Source organism: Chanodichthys erythropterus, chromosome 17 (genome assembly GCF_024489055.1).
Source record: "Chanodichthys erythropterus isolate Z2021 chromosome 17, ASM2448905v1, whole genome shotgun sequence".
NCBI lineage: Eukaryota > Metazoa > Chordata > Actinopteri > Cypriniformes > Xenocyprididae > Chanodichthys > Chanodichthys erythropterus.
In genome coordinates, this window is record NC_090237.1 from 12,724,262 (window position 1) to 12,749,332 (window position 25,071).

At 33.7% G+C, this 25,071-nt stretch overlaps 2 protein-coding genes across 2 annotated transcripts in view; both read left to right on the forward strand.

Annotated features, from left to right (window-relative positions):
• The window catches only part of cltcb (clathrin, heavy chain b (Hc)), a 43,860-nt gene extending 39,642 nt beyond the window's left edge, over positions 1–4,218 (forward strand). Inside the window, exon 32 of the mRNA XM_067365514.1 lies at positions 3,869–4,218. Within this exon, the coding sequence (XP_067221615.1) occupies positions 3,869–3,999 (131 nt within the window). The 3' untranslated portion in view covers positions 4,000–4,218. The remainder of the gene's footprint in view (positions 1–3,868) is intronic.
• Positions 4,219–6,880: 2,662 nt separating this feature from the next.
• On the forward strand, positions 6,881–24,572 carry vmp1 (vacuole membrane protein 1). Its single transcript, XM_067364964.1, has 12 exons — positions 6,881–6,932; positions 7,570–7,674; positions 7,960–8,092; positions 8,830–8,920; positions 9,113–9,223; positions 13,935–14,102; positions 16,216–16,347; positions 17,293–17,373; positions 18,668–18,784; positions 19,176–19,237; positions 22,826–22,928; positions 23,645–24,572. The coding sequence occupies exons 2-12, from the start codon at positions 7,596–7,598 to the stop codon at positions 23,786–23,788; spliced, it is 1,221 nt and encodes a 406-aa protein (XP_067221065.1). The 5' UTR covers positions 6,881–6,932; positions 7,570–7,595; the 3' UTR covers positions 23,789–24,572.
• Positions 24,573–25,071: the final 499 nt, after the last annotated feature.

Consider the following 25,071-nt stretch of genomic DNA (forward strand, 5'->3'; position numbering starts at 1 on the left):
CTATAGGTGCCAGGTCGAAGAGTGATGCACCCTTCTCTCTCTCTCTCTCTCTCTCTCTCTCACACACACACACACACACACACACACACACATTCAAACACACTCAACTCAAAGTACATGCACATATACTTTTCCTTTTTTTTACACATTCATCACACAATTAGTTCTACTTAGTTAATTTTATTTCTAAATTTTATTTAAAATTTGTATAAGCAGGATAATCTATGATCAGGTAAAATAAAAAATGAACAAAGTAAAAAAAATTGTGTGATGAACATGTAAAAAAAAAAAAAAAGAAATAGTATATATGCATGTGCTTTGAGTGAGGTGTGTTTGTGTGTGTGTCTACAAGATTTTGGTAGAAGGTAGAAACGTGAATACCAAATGTCGTAACTTTAGAGACGGTCCCTAAATTTTCGAATATCATAATCAAACGTTCAGCGTCAAATCAACTTAATGCCAGTATCTGCTTTCTTGGAGCCTATATAGTCTAACCTACATCACAAATGAGGTGCGAGTTTGGTCTTTTATATCACTGTACGAGTCCATTAAGCTGTGTTAAGAGTTTTATATGTCCTGATGGCAGGGGAATCCTATGACGGATGAGGGAAACCCTATTATTACAACACCGCGCTGCGATATAAAGTTAAGGAAACTTATCAACAGAGAGAAATATATGTATATCTCAGATTTAACGTTTGATCTATACACCAGCATCGGGCAATAACGTTATCTTGTTCACTGGAGAGAAAGCTGTAGCTACACTGGGAAAGTAAGCGTAAATACACTGAATTAAACATAAATGCAGCTTTTGTGTCTTTATCAGCTTTTCTGCATTTATACTGGCCCTGATAATCATCACACATTCACTTACCACTTGCTCCATTTCTGTAAATCCGTTTTTATGAATGAATGATGACTTACTAGCGTTGCTTTGGTCTTCCTAAACAGCCGCTAGCGACACCTGCTGGTGAAGAAGACTAACAGCAGATAGAGATGATGCATCGGCACTCTACTGCTCTTCCTGCAGTTCCCGGATGTGAAATGTTGAATTTTCTGCCGAATTTGAGCCACTGAATTTGTGGAAGCGAATTTGTAAAGTGAAATAAAATGGACTGAAAATTTCTAGTCGAATTTTATAGGTTGTATTTTTAAACAGAATAAATATCTTGGAAGTGAAATTTGAAATGTGAATATGAATTATTTAATTTTTAATAATGAAAATGTGTGTGAAATATTTTTAATTGAAATATTCACAGCCTAAATATACGACTGTGTTGAATTTCAGCCCATAAAAATGCAAGCCTTAAAAATACAGTGCATCTAAATGCAAGTACAGCTAATGTAATGCATATTTTTTTTCATTTAGAGCAATTCAACAAGCTTTTTATTTCAAAAACATTTGGCATTAATTTACTTCCATACATCTCCACCCTGTCTCCTCCCCGAAATAACCATATATGGAGCTTACGACGCCTATGCATAACCTCATCTGCATATCATTTCCATAGATATCTTTTTCCAAGACATTGGAAAATATTAGATATGGACTATAAATGCCATTTGTGCCACACATTATATTGATAAAGATCATCCAATATCCTCTTTATGTTTTAGAATAAATATATCAAAATATCCATAAAAACAAAATTGTATAAAATACTTCAGATAAAGGTTTTAGGATAGAGTTGATTCATTCATTTCCACTGGCCAGATAGTATTTTAATAGTTTTAAACAATTCAAATCAAATTTATGCAGTTTTGCTGATAAGGAGGTGAACATATCTTTTAGGAAGTTTATAGGCTATTTTTAGTGGAAACAGATCGGACTACTTATTTATTGCAGTGTAAATACAATTGTCTGACTCGGCACGTCACTGACAAAGTATTTTCAAAAGAAAACATTGAAATCTTACCGTTTTCCTCAAAATATATCCTTCATATGGTAATTGTTTGAAGATCCTTCACACGACATCAACACCTCCTGCAGCTGTGGCTGTACAGTAAGATATTATTGGACATATTCAAACTGGACAACGGACCGTTCGACCACCGAATCCAGCAGTGTCTTCCATAATATCTAAGTTAAGTGTGCATCACTGATCGTCATTCTCGAAAAAATATTTTGTCATAACATCTGCAGTTTAGTTTAAAGAGGAATTATTGTGCTTCCAGCGCTCCTCGCTGTCATAAAACGGCGTGTCACTGGAAAAGTGATCAATTCATATATCACTTTTGTCTCCAGAATGTGCGTACGCACGGCTCAAAGTTTGCTTAAAGGTGCGCACATTCTCCCGTCAAGTTTGTTTTTATAGATCACAACCTTTGCGCGGGAACTGGCACGCTTTATAAATGAGACCCCTGATTATTTTTTATTGTTCAGTAAAACTTTGAAAACATACAGCTTCATTAGTTAACATGTTAATTCATTATCACTAAACTGACAATAAAAATACTTATAAAGTATTAATTATTATTAATTAATGTTAATTTCTTAGTTGCTATTTAATAACATTACTAAAATCAAAATAACTTATTTAATGGACCTGAGATAAAACTAACAATGATCAGTTGTGTTTCTAAACTAACATTAACAAAAAATAACAAATGTAGCTATTGCTCAATCTTAGTTAATGCATTAAATAGAGTAAAGTGTTATCTGTTGTTCTTTATAACCTAATTCTTTTGCATTTTAATCTGTTTGAAAATTTCAGTCAGAGTTTTGTTTTATTACAAAAAGAGTTCTTAGACCTGTTAAACCATGACAAAAATGGTTTTGCAACTTATTTTAATATCGTGATAATACCGTATACCGTGATAAGTTTCATCAATTAATCGCAACATGAAAATTTAATAACATTTAAAAACATGCCTAGCTAGATCACATCAAGCCGACGCCGACGAACTAGTGGCGACGAAAGCAGACCGTGGGGTTGGCTCACGTCGGCAGCTGTTGCCCTGACACACCAAACCAACGCTAGACAGCCGACGGCCAAGCAGCACGTCAGTTCTGCTCCTGCGTGATATGAAATGCCTTTCCAAAACAACAGGTGGCAGTAGCTCAACAGCCAATCAGAATGATCAGATGGCCCGACGGACCGACGAACTCCAACGGCGATTCAACATTTCGAATCGGCCGAAAAAGGCCGACGAGGACCAACTTCAACCGATGGTGCGGAACACACTGAGAAAACTTAGTCGGCCGACCGACGGCTTGGTGTGTTCCTGCCTTTAAGCTTAAATGGGGTGGACGAAATCCACCAGGAACTGGAAAGTCACACGCAGTCCTACGTCACCGGACTAATCTTCACGGTACTTTAGACCGCCATGGAAATACAGACAGCAACAGGTCTGGGGGGCAAAAGTTCCTGGGACAAATTGTTCCAGGTAATTTTGGTGGAAACGTGACTTATTTCAGGTCCCAGAAAGCATTGGTGGGACATTGTCATGCAGCACTTCACAGACGATAAGTGGAAAAAGAGATTTTTAGATTGACACAATAGTCATTTATGATACTATATTCAACAACAACAGCTCGTTCTGTGTCAATGTCATTGCACATGTGCAGATCTTTCCAGTTAAGGTTGTCAATCCAGTCAATCCGGTTTACATATGCTACAGAACTGATTAGAAAAAGTTTAAACCACCCCTTACCGTGTGAATTTTTTTATTCTGACTGTGCTACTAGTCCGATTTACAAATGGATTATTAGCGTCCATGTAAACGCAGCTAAAAGCTGTTGAGTAGTCTAATTTCAAATAATTTACGTTTGCATATCAAACCTTTTGAAGAAGTGGATCAAACTAATGTAGATTGTTTTTGTGATCATGCTCAACCATTTTTCATAGTATTCAATCATTTTTCCCAGGCACACCCCAGCTGATGCTCACTGCAGGCCCCAATGTCGCAGTACCCCCACAGCAGCCTTACGGCTACGGATACCCCACGGCGACTGGCTACGGCCAACCCGCACAGCCAGGCTTCGGCTACGGCATGTAAAGCCCTCCTGCCCACAGCTGTCCATCCATCTCTCCTTAAGTTCCTTACTAGCTTATTGTGGTCTACACACAAGGTTATATAAAGTAAAAAAAAAAAAAAAGTTACACATTTTAAATTATTTTCCTTAAAATGCAATGAAGGACTTCATTTTTATTTGTGTTGTCAAAGAAAATAATCGGACCACATATTTTTTTGTTTGTTTGTTTTGTTATTTCACATTCCATATATTTAAGGCTACTTATCACTAGTTTCTTTTTTTTGTGAGCTGATTTTTTTTAAGGGGGCAATGGGTTGTGTATGTAAATGGAGTGTTGAGAAGAGCAATTAACCTTAAAATATGTCGTGAAGCATCTGATTTGCACTCTGTCGTGAGAGGAAACTAATGTAGAATCTCTTAATTTTGATGTATTGTATGTGAAGAGCTTACACTGTCAGTCTGTTTAATGCATTTCATTATTGTATATTCTGAAAACAACGTTAAAACAATATTTGCATCCATGGGTACATTTAGCTAACACTAAGTAATAATCTGATATTCTACACAAATATGTAGCTGTATGGACATTTTAAGCGCATACAGACATGGATATAGTAAACGATTTTAATCCCTTAGCCTAAACGGGTTTCCCCGATCGACCTCGTAGTTGTTAACATCTCATTCACTCCATGTGTAACAGGTGACCTTTCCTTGTAATGAATACAGTGCTCTTTCTTGTGTGAATCTATTTCCATAAATGAGCAAGGGATACATTGATTCCTCTGACTTCTGTGTTTACTCATCCAATTCTTTGTATTGAGGTTTGTGTGTGCCAGGTGTTGTGCTGTTCTAGCTCACTATTCGGAGTGTACAGAAGAATGAATACACAAATGGATACCAATGCTTGTCCACCTGTAAGATTTGTGTGCGATCTGCAGAGTCAGAAAATGGGGAAATAAATTCAAAGGATTGTGATTATTTTGGTGGCTTGATTGTAAATTGGCAAATATTAAAATGAAACTCATCCGTTCTCCATATATCTTGCCACTTTATTTTTACACAAAACACACAGTAGCCATTAAAGAATGTGCAGTAATATATACACACACACACTCTCTACCGGTCAAAAGTTTGGAATCATTACCATTTTTAATGTTTTTGAACAAAGCCTCTTATGCTCATTAAGGCTGCATTTATTTCATAATAAATACAGAAAAAACAATATTACAATTTAAAATTATGGTTTTCTATTTTAATATACTTTAAAATATAATTTATTTCTGTGATGCAAAGCTGAATTTTCAGCATCATTACTCCAGTCTTCAGTGTCACATGATCCTTCAGAAATCATTCTAATATGCTGATTTATTATCAATGTTGGAAACCGTTGTGTTGCTTAATATTATTTTATAACCTGTGATACTTTTTTCAGGCTTCATTGATGAATAAAAAGTAAAAAAAAAAAAAAAAAATCAGCATTTATTTAAAATGGAAATCTTTTGTAACAATATACACTACCGTTCAAAAGTTTGGGGTCAGCAATTTTTTTCTTTCTTCTTTTTATACTTGTATTCAGCACAGATGTGTTAAATTTATAAAAAGTGATAGTAAAGATTTATATTTTGAATAAATGCTGTTCTTTTTAACCTTTTATTCATGAATGAATCCTGAAAAAAGTATCACAGTTTCCAAAAAAATATTAAGCAACACAGCTGTTTCCAACATTGATAATAACTGAGTGTCAAATCAGCTAATTAGAATGATTTAGAATGAAGGATCATGTGACACTGAAGACTGGAGTAATGATGCTGAAAACTCAACTTTGCATCACAGAAATAAATTATATTTTAAAGTATATTAAAATGGAAAACCATAATTTTAAATTATAATAATATTTCATAATATTATTGTTTTTTAATGTATTTATTATGAAATAAATGCAGCCTTAATGAGCATAAGAGACTTCATTCAAAAACATTAAAAATAGTAATGTTTCCAAACTTCACTGGTAGTGCATATATGTATGAATATGTATGTACATGTATATGTATATATATTTATAATGTTTGTATGTTATTCTGATCAATATAGCAGTCATCATGGAAGAAACAGAAGAAATACTTCGAAATATACGTAGTTAGCCAAAATTGATTATTTTGCAAACAAATAATATTCAGCTGATCATGTGATCTCAACATGGTGGCCCCCATGAGGTGACCCCCCCCCCCCCCTGTACACTGTACAGTTAATCGCTTCTTATGGGGCTACTAATGTGAGTGGGACCTTCATCTACATCTTTTTAAACTTATTTTACAAAAGTATTAATTTCTTAAACTTTTTATAATGGGGGAAAATTACTGAGCGCACCTTTAAAAAATTGTGGAACTAGATATTTCTAAAAATGAATACAAACCTGCTTGTTTGCATCAGTCTTTATGAGAGAAGTACGTAAGAAACGTTTAAAAATCAAAATACATTTTATTAGACGCCTATTTAATGGTCGACAGTATGGCAGAGAAGAGGTTATTCTAATGCACTATCACGATCCCGGAAGCGCTTTTGGTAGCGTAAAAGACCGACCTTGAAAATCTAAATTGCCTTCTGGGTCATCCTAAAAATATCTTTTCTATTTTTGTCTCATTGAGTAAAACGACATCGACGTACTCCGAAGCTGACGGTCAATATCCTGAATTTAAAAAAATATATATAATAATAATAATAATAATTAAAAAAAAAAAAGATTCTAAAAAAAACTCTTTATAAGAGCATGGTGAAAATTACGTCAGCATAAAGCTCGATTAATTTTAGTGTTACTGATAAAATCGAAAATAGACAACAACAGTAAGCATCGTCTTTTATTTTGAAATTCCTGCACTGCTCTACAGCTGAGCATGAGTCATTTCCTGTGGCTGTTGTTGTCGCTTATTGCTGCTGTCAGGACGGAAGAGTGGTGCAGGTATGAATGTGTCCCTTCACTTTACCTTACCTCTGTTATGACACTTTTAACTCTTTTTAGCGTAAAAGTATGTAAACATTACTATGTACTCGTTGCCAAGTCTGAAATAAAATTCAAACAGCGGACTCAAAGCTAACCTAGACAGCTAATTCTTGCCGGTTCATCACCCACATGTGCTTTCTGAAATGCATATAATCTGTAAACGGAATTTGAAAATGATATTTTGTTTATTTGAGACAACTATTAATTATTAAGCAAGAGCTTAAAGTTCTCTATACTATAACCTTACAGTTGTTGAATCTTTTACTGAATGAAGTTCTGGCTTAGGTTAGCTTCAGTGCTAGTTAAAGGTCCTAGTACAACTTACACAGCTGATCAGAGTCCTATGGTGTAAATAAATGAATATACTGGTACTAGAATACATCATATCCTTCTTTATTTGTCAGTACCACTGACAGTATCTTCATCACATTTATTCTCTTAATATTAACAGCTAAGCCACCCAAGGCTTTTTGGAGATGTCAAGCCACTTCCAAAGATTGATTTGGGATTGTTGTCTGCCCTCAGAAAACTTACCATGACCTCTCTGAGTAATATTTTCGCTGGTGGCATTACAGTGTTTGTTTTGTGTGTACAGGTTTGAATTGTAAACAGTAGTGGGAGATGGCTGCAAATGGAGCAGAATGTGAACAGCCACAGAAAAGACTAGGACCTAAAGACAAGCAGAATGGCAGTTCTACAGGTTTGTTAAGCTGATGTAATCAATTACCTGCTGGCAGACACCATGTAAGCCTCTGCTGAACAGATCAAGGGTCAGAGATAAAACGCCCCGTGGAGATAAACGGACCTTCCCTCATCACTGATCTTAAAGTCCGCATCAAATGAAAAGTCTAAATTTATGTTATGTATTTCTTCCTGTTGTAATAATCAGTAGTGTTTGTGAACACACTTTTATACTTGTGAAAATGTAAGGATGCATGTTGTTTTAAAAAATATAATAACTATCTCATATGGATTGTACCCACAGATTCATCTCTGAGAGAGAGAAAGCAGCAGGACAGGGAAGAGCGTCTCTCTTTAGTGTTGTGGAGGAGGCCTTTTATCACGCTACAGTATTTCTTCCTAGAAACCCTCGTTACCCTGAAAGAATGGACGTGGAAGTAAGCAATCAAACTTTTATTGTGCACTCATAATTTTAATTCTGAGTGTCTTTTTAGGTAGCTTATGGGATTTACATCTGTCTTTGTATGATGAAACTGAATTCATATCAATGCTCAACAATTGGAAAAAAGTGATATATTTACAAGTATCATTCAGATTCTTTGCTTAAAATGGAACTGAATGCAATGTACACTACCATTAAAAAGAGTTAGTAGGACATTTTTAAACTTTATTCAGCAATGATGCATTAAATTATTAAAAAGTGACAGTAAAGACATTTATAATGTTACAAACGATTTTAATTTCAGATACATGCTGTTCTTTTGATTTTTCTATTTATCAAAGAATCCGGAAAAAGTCAGTTTCCACAAAAAAAATTTGCAGCATAACTGTTTTCAGCATTTATAAAAATAAGAAATGATTTCTGAAGGATCATGTGACATTGAAGACTGGAGTAATGATGCTGAAAATTCATCATATCAAAATATACAAAAAATTATAGATTATACAATATTACTGTTTTCGACTGTATTTTGATCAAATATATGCGGCTTTGATGAGCATAAGAGACTTTTTTTAAAAACATTAAAATATCTTAACTTTTGCACAATGAGGTACTTCAAAATATGATTTATTGTGAATTATTTATTTAAATATATTATTATCAGAACCATCTTTAACAATGCATTAATATTAATTTACTAATTTTATTTATTTTATTTTTAATTTTTTGCAGGCTTTGGCAGAGAAGAGGTGTGGTATTTTTGACCGTAGTCCTTTTTTCACTTTTCTCAATGGCTTACTCAATAGAAGGAGCACATCAGCAGGTGAGCTGAGTATTTGCCAGAATCATGATTTTGTTGCTTTTTTTTTTATGATCATTTTTCTTTTAAAAGCTTCTGCAAGGTAGTAATTTAGTGATTGCATTTTGCTCACATGCTCTAATAGAGTAATAACTACTCTGAAGCATCTTAGTTACTCTTTAATGTGTTGCGTAATGTGTTTGCCATTGTTTGTAGTATGTACAGTACCTGGAGAAGAAGTTCCTGTGGTGTGCCTACTGGGTAGGCCTGGGTATTTTGTCTTCGGTTGGACTCGGCACTGGATTGCACACGTTCCTCCTGTACTTGGTAAGAGTTTAAACAGTGAACTGAAATGTAGACTTAAAGGGATAGTTCACCCAAAAATAAAAAATTCTGTCATCATTTACTCACTCTCAAGTTGTTCCAAATCTGTATGAGTTTCTTTCTTCTGTTGAACACAAAAGAAGATATTTTGAAGACTGTTGGTAATTAGACAGTTGATGGGCCACATTGACTTCCATAGTAGGAAAAAAAAATACTATGGAAGTCAATGGCAACTGTTTGGTTACCAACAGTCTTCAAAATATCTTCTTTTGTGTTCAGCAGAAGAAAGAAACTCATACAGGTTTGGAACAACTTGAGGGTGAGTAAATGATGACAGAATTTTAATTTTTGGGTGAACTTTCCCTTTAATTTCTCATTCTAGAGAGCATTTTCTGGATAAAAGTTTGTTCGATTTTCTCAGAAGAAACAAAGTATACTTTTACTGTATATATTTGCCAAAACACACAACATATAAATCAGAGCTAATAAACATTGGGTCTTTGAATACAGGAGCATTGGGTATTCCCCTAGATTAACTATCAGGGCCCCTCTGTCAAAAGGGAAGAGAATATGTGCTTGAAGTTCCAAGTTTATTAATAGTGTGACAGTGAGAGCATGTGCCTCTCTCTGCTTCTCTGCAGCAAATCTTGTAAGCAGAACCTTTCACCAGTTTCCACTGACTCAGATTGAACTGCTAGACAGTGGTCAGGAGTGTCCACTTCCACTGGCTGTGGTGAAGTCACACCCCTCTTTTGTCACCGGGGAATTCTAGTACTTTGCGCTCAGTTTGTGTGTCTATGGGCGGCATTGTGAAAGAACGGGATGTGAAAGTGCAAATACGCACAATGTTTCACCACCAGACTTTTGTATAAAAATATGCATTTTTAAAAAAATGTTTAAAGTAGAGAATCTAGTAAAAGGGCTGTTAAAGCAAAAGTAAGTTTTAAATAAATTTAAATGGATTTTTTCACCTTTTATACACCTAACATTACTTGAGTAGAGGGTAGACAATATTTTCTAGATAATATTTTAATAATGTACTTTGTCTTTAGTAGAATGACAGTACAATAGTGCAGTATTTAATTTTTCAAGCATCATTACTAAAGTCTTCAGTATCACATGATCCTTCAGAAATCATTCTAATATGCTGATTTGCTGCTCAAGAAACATTTCTTCTTATCAAAGTTGAGAACAGTTGTGCTGCTTAATATTTTTTAACTAGCACTATATGCAAGAAATTTGGGAGTGTTTTTTTTTACCTGCCACTTAAATTTGATAAAAAATAAACAGTTGTTAAATTAGAATTTTTTTCTGCTTAGGATGATTGCCAAAATCAAATCTTTTCTTTCATTTAGGGACTTGGAAGCCATTATCCATGCATTTATTTCATCAAGACTGGACTACTGTAACATATTGTATTTATCGCTCAATCTTGTTTTTCTCGCCTCCAGTTGGTCCATAATGCCACAGCTATTTTTTTTTAACACGGACTAGAAGGGAAAGTATTACTCCTGTTTTGGCTAGTTTGCTTTGGCTTCCCATTGAGTATAGAATCCAGTTTAAGGTATTGTTGGTTTAGAAGTCCCTGGTAGTTTCGGCACCAAACTACTTATCTGATCTTCTCTCTTACCATCAGACCAACAGGCCACTAATATGGGGTTAGATTCCCTCCTGAAGTATTGCGGTCATGGATCAAAAAATAAGCATGAATCAAAAATTTAAAAACACATGTAAAAATATATTGCACAAACTGAAACAAATAATGCAAAATGATCAGAATGCAAAGAACGTGGTCACGGATGAAAATATAATAAGCGTGAATAGAAAAATTAAAAGCACTTTTAGAAAAATAACAAGCATGAATCAACCTTAAACACATTAAAAATTATATTGCACAAATCTTAAACTTGTGTTTGTGTTCTTAAAAGTTGTTTTCCTTGCTTTTATTACTCTGTACTTCTTACATTTTCTGCTCATATTTTACTCTTTTGTACGCTTTGCTGTTTTTCTCTTTGCTCCTCCTTCTACGTTCTGCTCTTGCTTTTCCAAATGCAGTTTGAGTTTCATGTAAATTAGGGCGGGCCTAAGCGTCACCATTGGTCCACTAGTTCTAGATTGTTCAAAAAGTTGAAAAGAACAGCATTTATTTAATTGTTTGATTGTTGAGATTGTTTCTCATGAAAAATAATTTTTTAAACATTGTAGCAAAAACGCCTAATATAAGGAATCTATGGGGTGGTTTCCCGGACAGGGTTTAGATTAAGCCAGGATAGGCCTTAATCCAGAAAGGTTAACCATGTTTTAAAAAATGGCTTTCTGAAACACAGATTATGTACAGATTACTAAAACCTGGACTATTTAGTTTTGAATTAAAATAAACCAGATTAATTTAAAACCAACTGTGCTAATCTGAATTAGCATGAGAGAGGTTGCCTGTAAAACATGGAATGAACCATGAAAAGTTTAAAATTGCATGGAACTCAGAAGCAAATCCAACGAAAACTATGGCAGCAAAAAAGACTCCAATATAAAAACTAAACGAGACATTTATTTTAAAGCAAGCAAAATACTTCAGCTGTGAAAAAAACAAGAAAAAGAAATGCCCGGAAATCTGTTTGTAATGAATTATTTTTAAATAGATGAATTCTTTAAATATAATAATCATATGATTATTAATGTTTTTGTTTTGTCCTTTACATAGCAACAAACTAAACCTAACTATTCACACATGTGATAATCAGTGTTGGTGGTCTAGAAATGATACTGGTTTGATCCAAAGCACTATCATAGTGGTTACTTCATTATATTAAAAAAGCATCTCTTGTTAGCAGGTCCTCAACCCAAACACAAGCTCAACACTTCACCACAAATGGTAATCTTCAAAAAACACAAACATAACAAACTTTTACATAATAGAACAGCAAACAGTAAGAAGTCTCTCCATATTCTCATCTTTCTAAAAAATACACAAAATAACACTATTTCAACATTTACTCTCCCAATTCAACCCCTTTGCAAAGCATGATGGGAAGTGAAAGTCTATAGACTATACTAAAGCCTTGTCCAAATACCCACACTTGCGGTCTTGGCCAATTGAGAGCTCGTGTACGCGACAGGAAGTAAGTGCGCAAGACTGTCCAGTGTCTTAAAAATGCCCAAGTGCAGTGCCCTTAATGCACACTAAACCCACACTATCTTGAATACTGCTTCTGAGCGGTATTTGAGGCAAGCGTATCCCATCATGCATTATGTTTGGGAAATCGCAAGATGTCAAGGAAAACGTTCGACTGTAAGTTAATTATATATTACATATAATAAAGTAGTAAAATATAAAGTATTGCGCATTTTGATGCAAAATGAGTGGGCTGTGTGTATTTTGTACAACATTTGCAACTGCTTTTTATCACTCAAAGAAGCACCACAATTTTAAAAGTGTCTTATGTTAGTTGCATAGCGACCACTGAACATACATTTAGAAGTGTATTTTAAAATGCAAAGTACTAAAGAAGAAAATAATAATAATAATAATAATAATAATAATAATAATAATAAAAGCTGTAAATGCTTGCATTTTTTTGCAAGACTGTAAGTGTGTCCCATCGGACAATCAAAAGTTCTACACACACTTGCAGTCTTCAAGCCCACTTGAACACTTGAACCAAATACAGGAAATATGTCATGTAAGTAGACAAGTGGTCAAGTGCAAAGACCGCAAGTGTGGGTATTTGGACAAGGCTTAAATCTAGGACTATTTTAAACTATAACAGAGAAAGCCGATTTCTGTTTGTCTGGTTTAAAGGGCCATTTTATTCTAGGACTAGGCTTAATCTCTGTCTGAGAAACCGCCTCAATATTTTTTAATCAAAACTACTTCTCATCTGCATCTAATGATTAAGTTTGGGAAGTGGTCTGCGTCAGGTTTCAGTGCCTGGGAAATAAACTCAATTACACTGAGTAACCAGATAAAATGGTTGCCGTATCAGGCTCTTTGCCGTGACACCGTCGTGAGCTCATTCCTCTGACTGTGACTAACCTATGATGGTCCTGATTGGCTGACATCACCTCTGACTGTCCCCACTGATCCCAACCATCAGAAGAGTAACCTAAGACCACATCAATATTTAGACTGGGTTTGGGTTTAACAGGCTTTTTAGCGCAGATCTTAGATATCCCCTCGCATTCTGTTATAAAACAATGTTTGATGTGCCAAAATAAATGTTTCCGTTTCATTTGTTGCATCTGTATAGTATTTCCTATTGGATTATGGTTGTTTTGAACAGAGCCATCCACTGAATGGCACCACCTGAGTCATTTTGGCCTCCTTTGGTTAAGAAAGGTTAATCAGAGGTTAAAAATGCTAGACATATGGCATATTGTCCAGTCTCTTCTCCCACGTATATTCTCCCACGGATTGACCAACTGTGGGAAGGAATGACATCAGTGCCTGTTTTCACTTAGCAAATGAATTGTCATTTTGTAGATTTTGTGGTTTTTCCATCGCACTACATTGAGGTCACAAGCTTTTTGCAGTTGCATCGAATGACATTTACATTTGTGGAAGTCTTACATACTTGGTCAGCAAATAATTGTTTGTTACTCTTAAGGTAACTATTCTTAGAAATGCATTAAGCTGTGCATGTGACAGCTCTTATGTTCATGCTCACGTGAAGTATTATTTTAGTCTGTAAACATGTGATTGCATCATTTTCTCCAGGGTCCACACATAGCTTCTGTCACCCTGGCTGCATATGAATGTGGCTCAGTCAACTTCCCTGAGCCACCCTACCCAGCTCAGATAGTGTGTCCGGAGGAGGAGGTCCTACAGGAGAGCATCTCATTGTGGACCATCATGTCGAAGGTTCGGCTCGAGGCCTGCATGTGGGTGAGTGCTTTCACAGTGCAGTCTTGGCCCTTTAAGTACTAAAGCTGCTCGGTCCTGCTTAGTGTCAGCACACTTGAACCAGTTAATTGAGCTGTTTGGTTTCAGTAGAGCAGGGTTAAAGTCTGTTGGAAGTTGACCTCCTGGAATAGGATTCAGCAGACCTAAAAAAAAAAAAATATATACTCCAAACTCTGCAACAAGTACAATATCAAAAAATGACAACCAATGACAACCAAGAAAACATGGGTTTTGTGTCTGTGATAATATAATACAATACAATACAATACAATACAATATAATATTAAATGTTACAATAACTTTTCATACATTTAATATATATATATATTTATGTATTATAATTCTAGTTAGTAATTTTAATATTTAATTAATATGATAAAATGTTTGTGTGTGTGTGTGTATATATATATATATATATATATATATATATATATATATATATATATATATATATATATATATATATATATATATATATATATATATATATATATATATATATATATATATATATATATATTTAAACGAACACATAAATTCACATAATTTTATTATTAATGTTAAATATTACAATAACTATAAATGTGAATAAGTGTATTATAAACTTATATCTACTACAATGTATTATATATTATAAGTTTTATATAAGTAATATGTAATATGTGTTTTGTAGTGTGTGTATATATATATATTAATATATATAATAGAATTATTGTATTATTATAAATATTAAATGTTGCAATAACTTTTTATACATTTAAAATATAAATAAGTATATGGATAATAATATAAATATTTACAATTAATAAAATGATAAAGAATTTCTGTGTATATATAGACACACAGAAATACATGTAATTATTTTATTATATTAATATTATAAAAATGAAATGTTACAATAACTTTTTACAAATTTTAAATAATATACACTACCGTTCAAAAGTTTGGGATCGGTAACCTTTTTAATATTTTATAAAGACGTTTCGTCTGCTCACCAAGGCAGAATTTATTTAATTAAAAATACATTAAAATCAGTTATATTGTAAAATATTATTACAATTTTAAATAACTGTAAAATATTTTAAAATGTAACTTATTCTTATGATGGCAAAGCTGAATTTTCAGCATCATTACTCCAGTCTTCAGTGTCACATGATCCTTAAGAAATCATTTTAATGCTGATTTGCTGCTCAAGAAACCTGACCCCAAAATTTTGAACGGTAGTGTATAATGTTACAAAAGCTTTGTATTTCAGATAAATGCTGTTCATTTGAACTTTCTATTAATCAAATAATCCAGAAAAAAAGTACACAACTGTTTTTAACATTGATAATAATAATAAATGTTTCTTGAGCAGCAAATCATCATATTAAAATGATTTCTGAAGGATCATGTGACACTGAAGACTTTTCCAACACAGAAAAAAATTACATTTTATGTTATATTCCAATAGAAAACAGTTATTTTAAATTGTAATAATATTTCACAATATTACTGTTTTTACTGTATTTTTAATTAAATAAATGCAATCTTGGTGAGCAGACAAAACTTCTTAAATCTTACCGATCCCAAACTTTTGAACGGTAGTGTAAATGTATGTATTATGTAATTATATAATATATATATTATTCTAATTTTATTTTTTTGTAATAGATTTATAATATGATATATAATAATTATATGATATAATTTATATAATCTATATATAGATATAATTATATCTATCTGTCTAAAGCTCACTATGTACTGGGATCAAAGCAGATTTTTAACTGAAGCTTGCATTTTTTTTAAACCTTTAATTATGTGAAACTGTCAAAATGGGAAGATCCCTCCATGTTTGACCTTCAGAAGTCAGTCTGTGATGTTTTGATCCTCTGCTATGACGAACATCTTTTTGGCATATAAATTCACATTCCTGAACTATGATAAGAAGTGAAATTCTTCTGCGTGTATGCGTGTGTTCTCAAAAACCTAGTGTGACCATCACAATGTAATGATGTTTTATTTGTGAAGACTTGCAGAACTCAGATGCTGTTGTTTATGATAAATCACACTTTGCCTTCTTTAGGCTCATAATGTATGACTGTGTTTCCAGGGTGCGGGAACGGCCATTGGAGAGCTGCCTCCTTACTTCATGGCACGGGCGGCACGGCTGTCTGGAGCAGATCCTGATGATGAAGATTATGAGGAATTTGAGGAGATGCTGGAGCAGGCACAGAGCGCACAGGTCTGGATTTCATCTCAAAAGCTCATGTCATATACCGGACCCATGTGTCCAAACTAACAGTTCACCTTCATACAGACAGCAGCTCCTTTTGATCATCATCAGGAGCAGCGGTAGATGTTCAAAGCTTAACTAACTATTTCCTTCCAGTGGTCATGCCTTTATGAAGCAGACAGTGATGGCCCCCCGTGATGCAGCGAGCATACAGTATCCTGTTGGTGGGAGGGGTCCCTGTATCCTATTCCCATGAGTCCCCACTGTTGTGGTTCACTTATGCGGGTCACATGATTTCTTGGAAGGGCTCTCCCCTGGCTTCCAGTAAACCCTTTGAGCGGCGGGTGACTCAGAGGCAGAGCTTCCCTTTAATCACAGCCTCTTAGTGTCTAAGTGGGACCCCACATGGTCTGCGCCTTCACACAAGGCTTTTAATTGGTCATCTTTAAAAATGCTGTATTGGACCCCAAGGTCTGGTGATTAATGCCACCCTTTTTTGATATCAGCTTTTTTGCACAGTTGTGGCAAAGTAATTATTTTATATGACTATATATTTTTTTTTTTTTTTTTTTTTTTTTTTTTTTTTAGGCATAATGTTGAGAATGTTATCGTTGTCTTTGCATTTGCATTAATTTTGTAGAGTAACTGAAAGCTTGATTCCAGAAATAGTTCTACTAAAATTATGTAAAGAAAATTTAAAATGTAAATGTATTACATTATTTTTTTGTATTATAATATTTTAACTTATTATAAATATATTATTTCTTTTAAATTATTTAATATGATATTTTGTTTTATATAAGCACATTTTTTTCTAAAAAAAATATAAAATAAAAATTTTACATTTTACAGTGTATAACAGTATAAAAAGTTGTACAGATTGTTCATTCCTTGCAGACTAGGATCAGTTTTCCATGTCAAGTTTACATTTTTAAATTGTCAATTTTCTTACAGGATTTTGCATCAAGAGCCAAGCTTGCAGTGCAAAACATGGTGCAGAAAGTTGGATTTTTTGGAATTCTGGCTTGTGCCTCTGTAAGTTTCTTCTTTTTCAATTTTTTTTTTCTTTATCATTGCTTGTTTTGTAATTGCAGAATTTAAATGGTTCACAGCAGGGGCTTAACTCCTCCACCAAATAACCAAAACTAGCAAGTATACCCCCCAAATATACAATGGTTAATGGAAACATAGAATTATTAATAAATTATATAGGCTACATCGCATGTTCAGAGCTTTTATATGCGGCAAGTTCACATCTGAACTGGACAGACCAATTATGAGCACATTATGACTGAAGCCCGGTTTGCGAATCACTTTATACTGTGCGCGCTCCAAAAGTGAGATAAGATTTGCGTGAGTCGCTCCTATCATGATGCCGATGTTAGAAATGTGAGACCCATTTGACTTCTGTTTACTACTTTAAAATGCTGTGGAGAAAGTCAAACAGGACCTGAAACAGCCACATAATTTATAAGACTAATGGAAAGAGGAGAAAACATCATCCTGCTACATTATGCATTAGAAAGCTTTTTAAACCACTCATGACCACCCTTAGAATTTAACACATTTTATTGTAGCTATTTATTGTTAAATTTTGACTTGTTGTAGAATTTATAATAATCTAAGTGAATGGATTTTTCACTAAAGATTTATATTATAACTGTGAGCTATAAGGAGCTAACATTGGTCTTACCTGTAATTATAGCCTTAATGTAACAAATGCGACAGTTACTAGAAATTATGCTTTTTTTTTTTTTTCAAAGAAGGGCAAGTGCAACATAGAATCAAGAGCTTTAAAAACTGGACCTCCGTGAATTGTTGACCAAACAATTGTTGTATAAAATGTGTTCGGTTCTAATGATGACTGATGTTAAGAAAAACTTAGCCTTCAGAAATTCTAAGAAATGACAGACTCATTAAGAGCCTGATGAAAGTAGTAGGGAATAAACTATTTCAATATAAGTAAATGTTAAGGAAACATTAGTTTGACATTACATGGCACTTTGAAATCGAGCATTCTGTCAAACTGACAAGGTTCCAGATGCTTAAATAATATAAAATACATTATATATTATGTAAACAAGTAATTATTAACTAGACTATTACTTTTTTGCAGTTTATCAACCACAAAAGACCATTTTGCAAAAATAAATTAATTAATAGATACCCGCTTACACGGTATTTAACCAAAACTATGCCCATGTATCCCAGTAGCTTATATAATAAATGTGTTATATAGTTGATGTTCAGGATAGAAAGAGTTTCAAATGTATTTGTCAGTATATTGCCTTTTGGTGCTTACCAATACTTATGCATATCTGTTTCTCAGATCCCAAATCCCTTGTTTGACCTGGCTGGAATCACCTGTGGTCATTTCCTGATTCCATTTTGGACCTTCTTTGGAGCAACTCTGATTGGAAAGGCTGTTATTAAGATGCACATTCAGGTATACTGAGAGTAAGAAAACAAAATGTTAAACATTTGTGTAAAAATTGTCATTTCTAAAGAGATGATTCCCATAATTCAGTTGATTGGTGCCATTAGATCATCAAAGTCAGACCTTTGCATGTGCCTCTTTTGAGTTTTGAATGTTGACTCAGCAGCTTCTAGACAGCGGTGCATCTGATGTCTACAGAAATGTTCATGTCATCCAATTGATCAAATCGTGAGCGCGAGCGAGTCTGTGATCTCACCGGGTGTCACGTCTCCTCACTCCTCACTGTCTCCTGAAGATATTATCTGCCCCCCACAAACAAATCTGCTGCACTCGCCGCCTTGAGGAACATGCCGTTGATTCATTGTCTGATAATGTGTATCCACTTTTTGTTTCTCTACAGAAACTATTTGTTATCATAACATTCAGCAAGCACATAGTGGAGCAGATGGTCTCCCTGATCGGGTGAGTAATGACACCACCATGAGGTGAATATAGAAACCCTGCGTAAACATTATAGCGAATAAACTAGAACTACATTAATCAAGAACGCCTGAAATTATAGTATTTGTGCATCGATGAGTGGCAATTCAAAATGCTTTTTAGACATAAAATACATTTTTGCATGTGAATTAAAAAAATTGACTGAAATTATCTATACACTGCTGTTCAAAAGTATTGGTGTCAGTAAGATTTTTTTCTTCTTAAATTAATACTTTTATCTTTGTAGGATTCATTAAAGACATTTATAATATTACAAAAAAAATATATTACAGTAAACAGCATGAATGTTTTCAACATTGATAATAATAAGAAATGATTCTAGACCAGCAAATCGGCATATAAGACTGATTTCTGAAGGGTCGTGTGACTCTGAAGACTGGAGTAATGATGCTGACAATTCAGCTTTGCCATCATAGAAATAAATTACATTTTTAAATATATTACAATAGAAGTGTTATGCAATATTGCTGTTTTTACTGTATTACTTTGATCAAATAAATGCAGCCTTGTTGCATACGGTTAAATAAAAAATCTTACCGAGCCCAAACTTTTGAATGGTTGTGCAAATATGAAATTATTGTATAGATAAATAAAGAGTAGATTCTTTGCCAGTAAGAAACAAATGTAATTGTAACATGGAAATGCACAAGAGGAAACTAAAATAGGATCTAGCAGAGTTTATTGAACTCTTTCATGACCTGTGGGCAGCTCATTTTAATGCTTGCATGCAAATGCAAGCATAGTCAGATGCTTACCATTGTTCAGTCTGAATCATCTAAAGAATCGCATATAGTTTCTGTTCCTCTATACAGCTGTATAGGACATGTGAATAGCTAAATATGTCCAGGTCACATTTTATTCCAAAATAAAGAAAGAAGATCTGTTGCTTTATCATTTAATTTATCTTATTTTAAGACCATGAAGATTTTTTTTTCTTCTATTGTGACATTATTTTTGACATTTAACTACATTATAGCTCAAAACTAAATCGTTGGGTAAACCCTCTTTCCCCCATTGACAACATTTTCCGTCATGTAGTCTTTTTTTTTTTTTTAGTGACATGTGAACGCCAAGTATGGTAACCCAGTCTTAATTTGTCCTCTGCATTTAACCCATCCAAGTTAGTGCTCATACATTAAGAGTTGTGATTATTGAACACACACACACACTGCAAACAGACCCAAAGCAGTGGGCAGCCATTTTGTGCCTTGCTCAGTCATTTCCTGCTGGTATTGAGAATCGAACCCACAACCTTCGGGTTACCGGTCTAATTCTCTAACCATTAGACTACCCGTTACCCCGCCATTGATGGAATTTGCCATCAATCCATGCTTTTACTGATATATGGTAGGGGGCGCTATTACGCATCTTCTGAAAGAGTACTGAATCCCCTGATCAAAACACATGCGAAGAAGAAACAAGCGACAGAAGCATTGCTTACGCACATGTAAAATAATGCAAACATTAAACGGCATGTAAATCAAAACCGCCTAACATTACTGAATAAAATGTTGACCCAGGAAGAGGAACGACTGTGAAGCTTTGGGGGTGTTGATGGACTCTATCTAATCAATCTAGGTTTTAAATGTAATTATGAATCTGACCCAGACATAGTCTTTGACAAAAACGTGATTTTTCTTAGCTTTTTGTTCAAAATGTTGCTTTTTTAAATTAAATTTACCCACATTCAAGAGTTGTTGAAAAAAAATGGGTCAGTGACGTCACGTCACGTGATGGGTCAATTTTTTTCTCCAAAGGCTTTAATAATAATAAAAAACAAAGATATGACATTCAAAGTATGTAAGGTACAACTAGATCTCTTTTATTGAATTCAAAAGGTTTTGATTATATTTTGCTACATATAAAGGTATTTTAAGGATTTTGAAGTGTCTAAAGGTCATTCGGTTTAACTGTCCAAAGGCCAATACAGACATTTTACTTGTGATTAAAATATCTTAAAATGTAATAAATGTATATATATTTTTTTTATTCTGGCATGATTTTATAACTTCATATATCAACATAGTGTAAAAGTCATGGATCAAGTCATGTCGTCAATATCATATGACAGCATGTGACATCATTCAGACACCTGCAAAGGACCACATGATCATGAAGCAAAATAACTAACTCTCTTTTAACTATTTAAAAATAATGTTTTCACTTGCTCCATACGCATGTCCCGAAACATCAGGTCATTTGGTACAACCGCTATAAAACATGGAAAATATTGCAATATTTAAAAAACTTGTACTAAAAATAAAATGTTTGATTGTCCTTTTGCTAGCTAGCTAGATATCAGCCTGTTAGCATTGTTCGAAAATATTGTAATTTGGTATAACCAAAAGTGTCATTCGGTAAAACTGAAATTTTGGTTAAACTGAATGATTTTTTTGGTGACACATTTTGTCCATCTTGTAAAACATGACAAAAGCAGTGTTAATTGATTATAAAAACCACATAATCTCATTAACACTTAAAACTTTTTTTTTTTTTACACTTTTAAAAACCTTATTTGTCAATGACCCATATAAATATAATAACAGAAGCTTTCTTTTGGTATATTGCATATTCAGATATTCATACAACAAAATAAAGCCATGAAAGTTCTGTGAAAATTATCAAAAATGCTGGTGGTGGCTGGCAACTTTAAAACTTTGTCAAAAACCTATTATTAAGACTATTGCATTATAAGGAATTAAATGTCCTTATTCACTGTTATGTTTTTAGTTTGATTTTAGAGTGAAATGTGAGCATGAGATTGATCTTAACACTGTTTGTACCACGTACTGAGGCCACTTATTAGTAAGCCTGAGAACTCTTCACCATTTATGGTGATGTCTGTGTGCAGATAGAGTTTAGATGATGTAGCGGAGTGACTCAAAAGTAGAGATGCGGTCTCCATGTTGGGACTTTGAACGGCACTCAAAAGTACAAATGAAATTACTGTTCATCTTTGAATGAGGCACAACAATTGTAGCTTTATAATGAAGCCACATGGAAAGCACTTCATAATCACGATCTAAGAATGTGGTCAGCATGTTTCGTCACATGGTCTTGGCAAGATCCTTTGAATTTGATGTGCTGCTCAAACTTGAGGTTCTTAATCATCAGCCTGTTTGTGGTGAAGTCATGTGATTGAGACCAGTAACGTTCAGAATTTGTATTGTGGTTACTTTCGGTAGAATTTCTTTGCTTTTTGATGCAATAAAGACATGATAATTTCACCTTTAACTCCAAAGATGTGTGGTGCAGAGAAATTATAATTGATCCTACATGATGGTTCGGTTTCACTGACATTCAAACCCACCCAAAACTGGGTGGTTCTTCCTACATTGCAGTGATGACACAATATTGAGTCACTTCCTCATTAATTGGTTTAGAACAGTTCCTACTGAAGCCTCTCTGCTATAAGTGAGGGTTCAGAGATCTCGTGCCTCATTGTTCTGGAGGCTTCACTGAAGGAAAGCTGTTGTGCGCTTTGGGAGATCTAGTGGACTTCCTCTCTTGGTAAGACTTTGCTAATCATATCTTAATTTTTTTGGACAGTATTATCCCTGGAGTTGGAGCATCTCTTCAGAAACCTTTTAGGGAGTACTTGGAAGCCCAGAGAGCCAAGCTTCATAATCCAGCTGGAGAAGGAGCAGCAGCGGTAATTTTTATTTATTTATTTATATATTAAATATAGTAATACATTTTTTTTTTTAATTCGCATTGTTTATTTCTGCACTTTTATTTCTGCATTTTCTTTTTTCTTTTTTAATTTTGCTTCATTTTAACATGAATGCACAGAAATATTTCTTATATATATATATAATCTTTATTTGTATTTTTCTATTTTACTTTATTTTAATATGAACTAGAAGCACAAAAAGATTTGATAAAAAAAATATTTTTAAAATGTAAAAATATAATAAAAAATATATAAATATTTATATAAAAATGTGTGTGTGTGTGTATATATATATATATATATATATATATGTATATATGTATATGTATATGTGTATATATATATATGTATATATATATTCAAATTAAAAATGACTGCAAATATTATATATATATAAAAAAAAATATATATATATTTTTTATATATAATATAATATTTGCAGAGTCATTTTTTAATTTGTATTTTAATTTTTAATTATTTAATTTCTCATTCAATTTCTGCATTTTTATTTTTATGTTTAGTCTTTATTTATTTTTAACACAATGTAGTTTTAACTTTGACTAGAGGCATAGAAATTTTTTTTCTTCTTCCCCTTCAGACAAATTTAATTTGGCCTCAAAATCTTAAGTGATTCACATTTTTTAAAATAATATTTTATTTTCATATACTTTTTTTTTTTTTTTTCCCCTGTGCAGGGTGAAAGCTGGCTCTCGTGGGTATTTGAGAAAGTGGTGCTGGTCATGGTGTGCTATTTTATTCTGTCCATCATTAACTCCATGGCACAGAGCTACGCCAAGCGTCTCCAGCAGAAGAAGTACTCGGAGGAGAAAACAAAATGACGGACTAACAGAAAAGCATCTCACGCTCCTGTTTTGGAACCTACGAAATATTTAAGCTAAAACTGCTACATGAGCACTGATTTATGTGCGCTTCTGTATGTTAATATTCATTCAGATCCCTTTAGTTACGTGAAGTCCCTCTTCATTTGTCTGTAGTGTGCTCGACTATTTAAAATCAGATTTAACAACATTTAGAGATTTTTTGTGTCTTAACAGAACCAAGGCAGTCTAGCTAACAGGCTGTGTGGAGTCGTATTTGTTGCAATGCCTTATGCAACATTTGGAGGTCATGCTTCCATTGAAGTGAATACAGTTCTTAATCAATAGATTGACTTATTTAATTTCTAACATACAGGTATGGATGGGCAGGGTCTGTTTTGCGAGGTTTTGTGATTGGAATTTTCAGGGATAGTTTTTTTTAATCAATATTGATGTCATTTTGTATTTCTTTAACTGTATGAAGAGGATAGCAATATCAACTCAGATCATTGTGGTTTCTAAATAGTTTGCACATCTTGTAAATAATGTTTTGACTATACGCACTTGATGTTTATTCTCCGGAGATCTTAAACCAAAATAGCGGATGTAACTTTTAACCCAAGAAACAGAAGATGTGATATTTGCATTTGTTTGTGCATTACAACCTTTGACATTTGAACTAAAACCATAAGTTGATCCATACTTTCCTCTTTTCTTATTTTGGGCTGAAATATTTGTGTGGCTAACTATAATTTCTCTCAGAAGTAACATTAAATTGATTAATACATCTGCTGTGTTACATGTGCGTTTTACGTTAATCTGTGAATTATTACCCCCCTCTCCCAAAAAAAAAACCTATGAAATTTTATTTCTTTGGGTTCAGACCAATGGATGACAAGTTGTAGGATGCAGCCAAAAAGAAGGTATGTGAAAGGCAATGAATCTATCCATCCATCTATCTATCATCTATCAAGCTATCTATCGTTCTATCTCTCTCTGACAGCTTATGTACTCACTTGTATAAACTTTGAGAAGTAACATGTTTCAGTGTGTTGTCCCATTCTGTCAGGTAGCTTATCAGACTGGTGTTGGCTGTAAATCATATGGCAACAGCAGTCTAATAGGCTGCCTGAAATTTTGGGCTTAGTCACCATTCACACGTTTTCAGAGCTAATTTTTGTGCCAGGAATGTTGAACTGAAGAATATTTACTACCAGTGTGCGATGGGTCTGGGCATTTAATGGATTGATTCCTGGTTTGTGGAGGCAGAGAGATTGTATGTGAACATTCAAGTACAGCAAAGA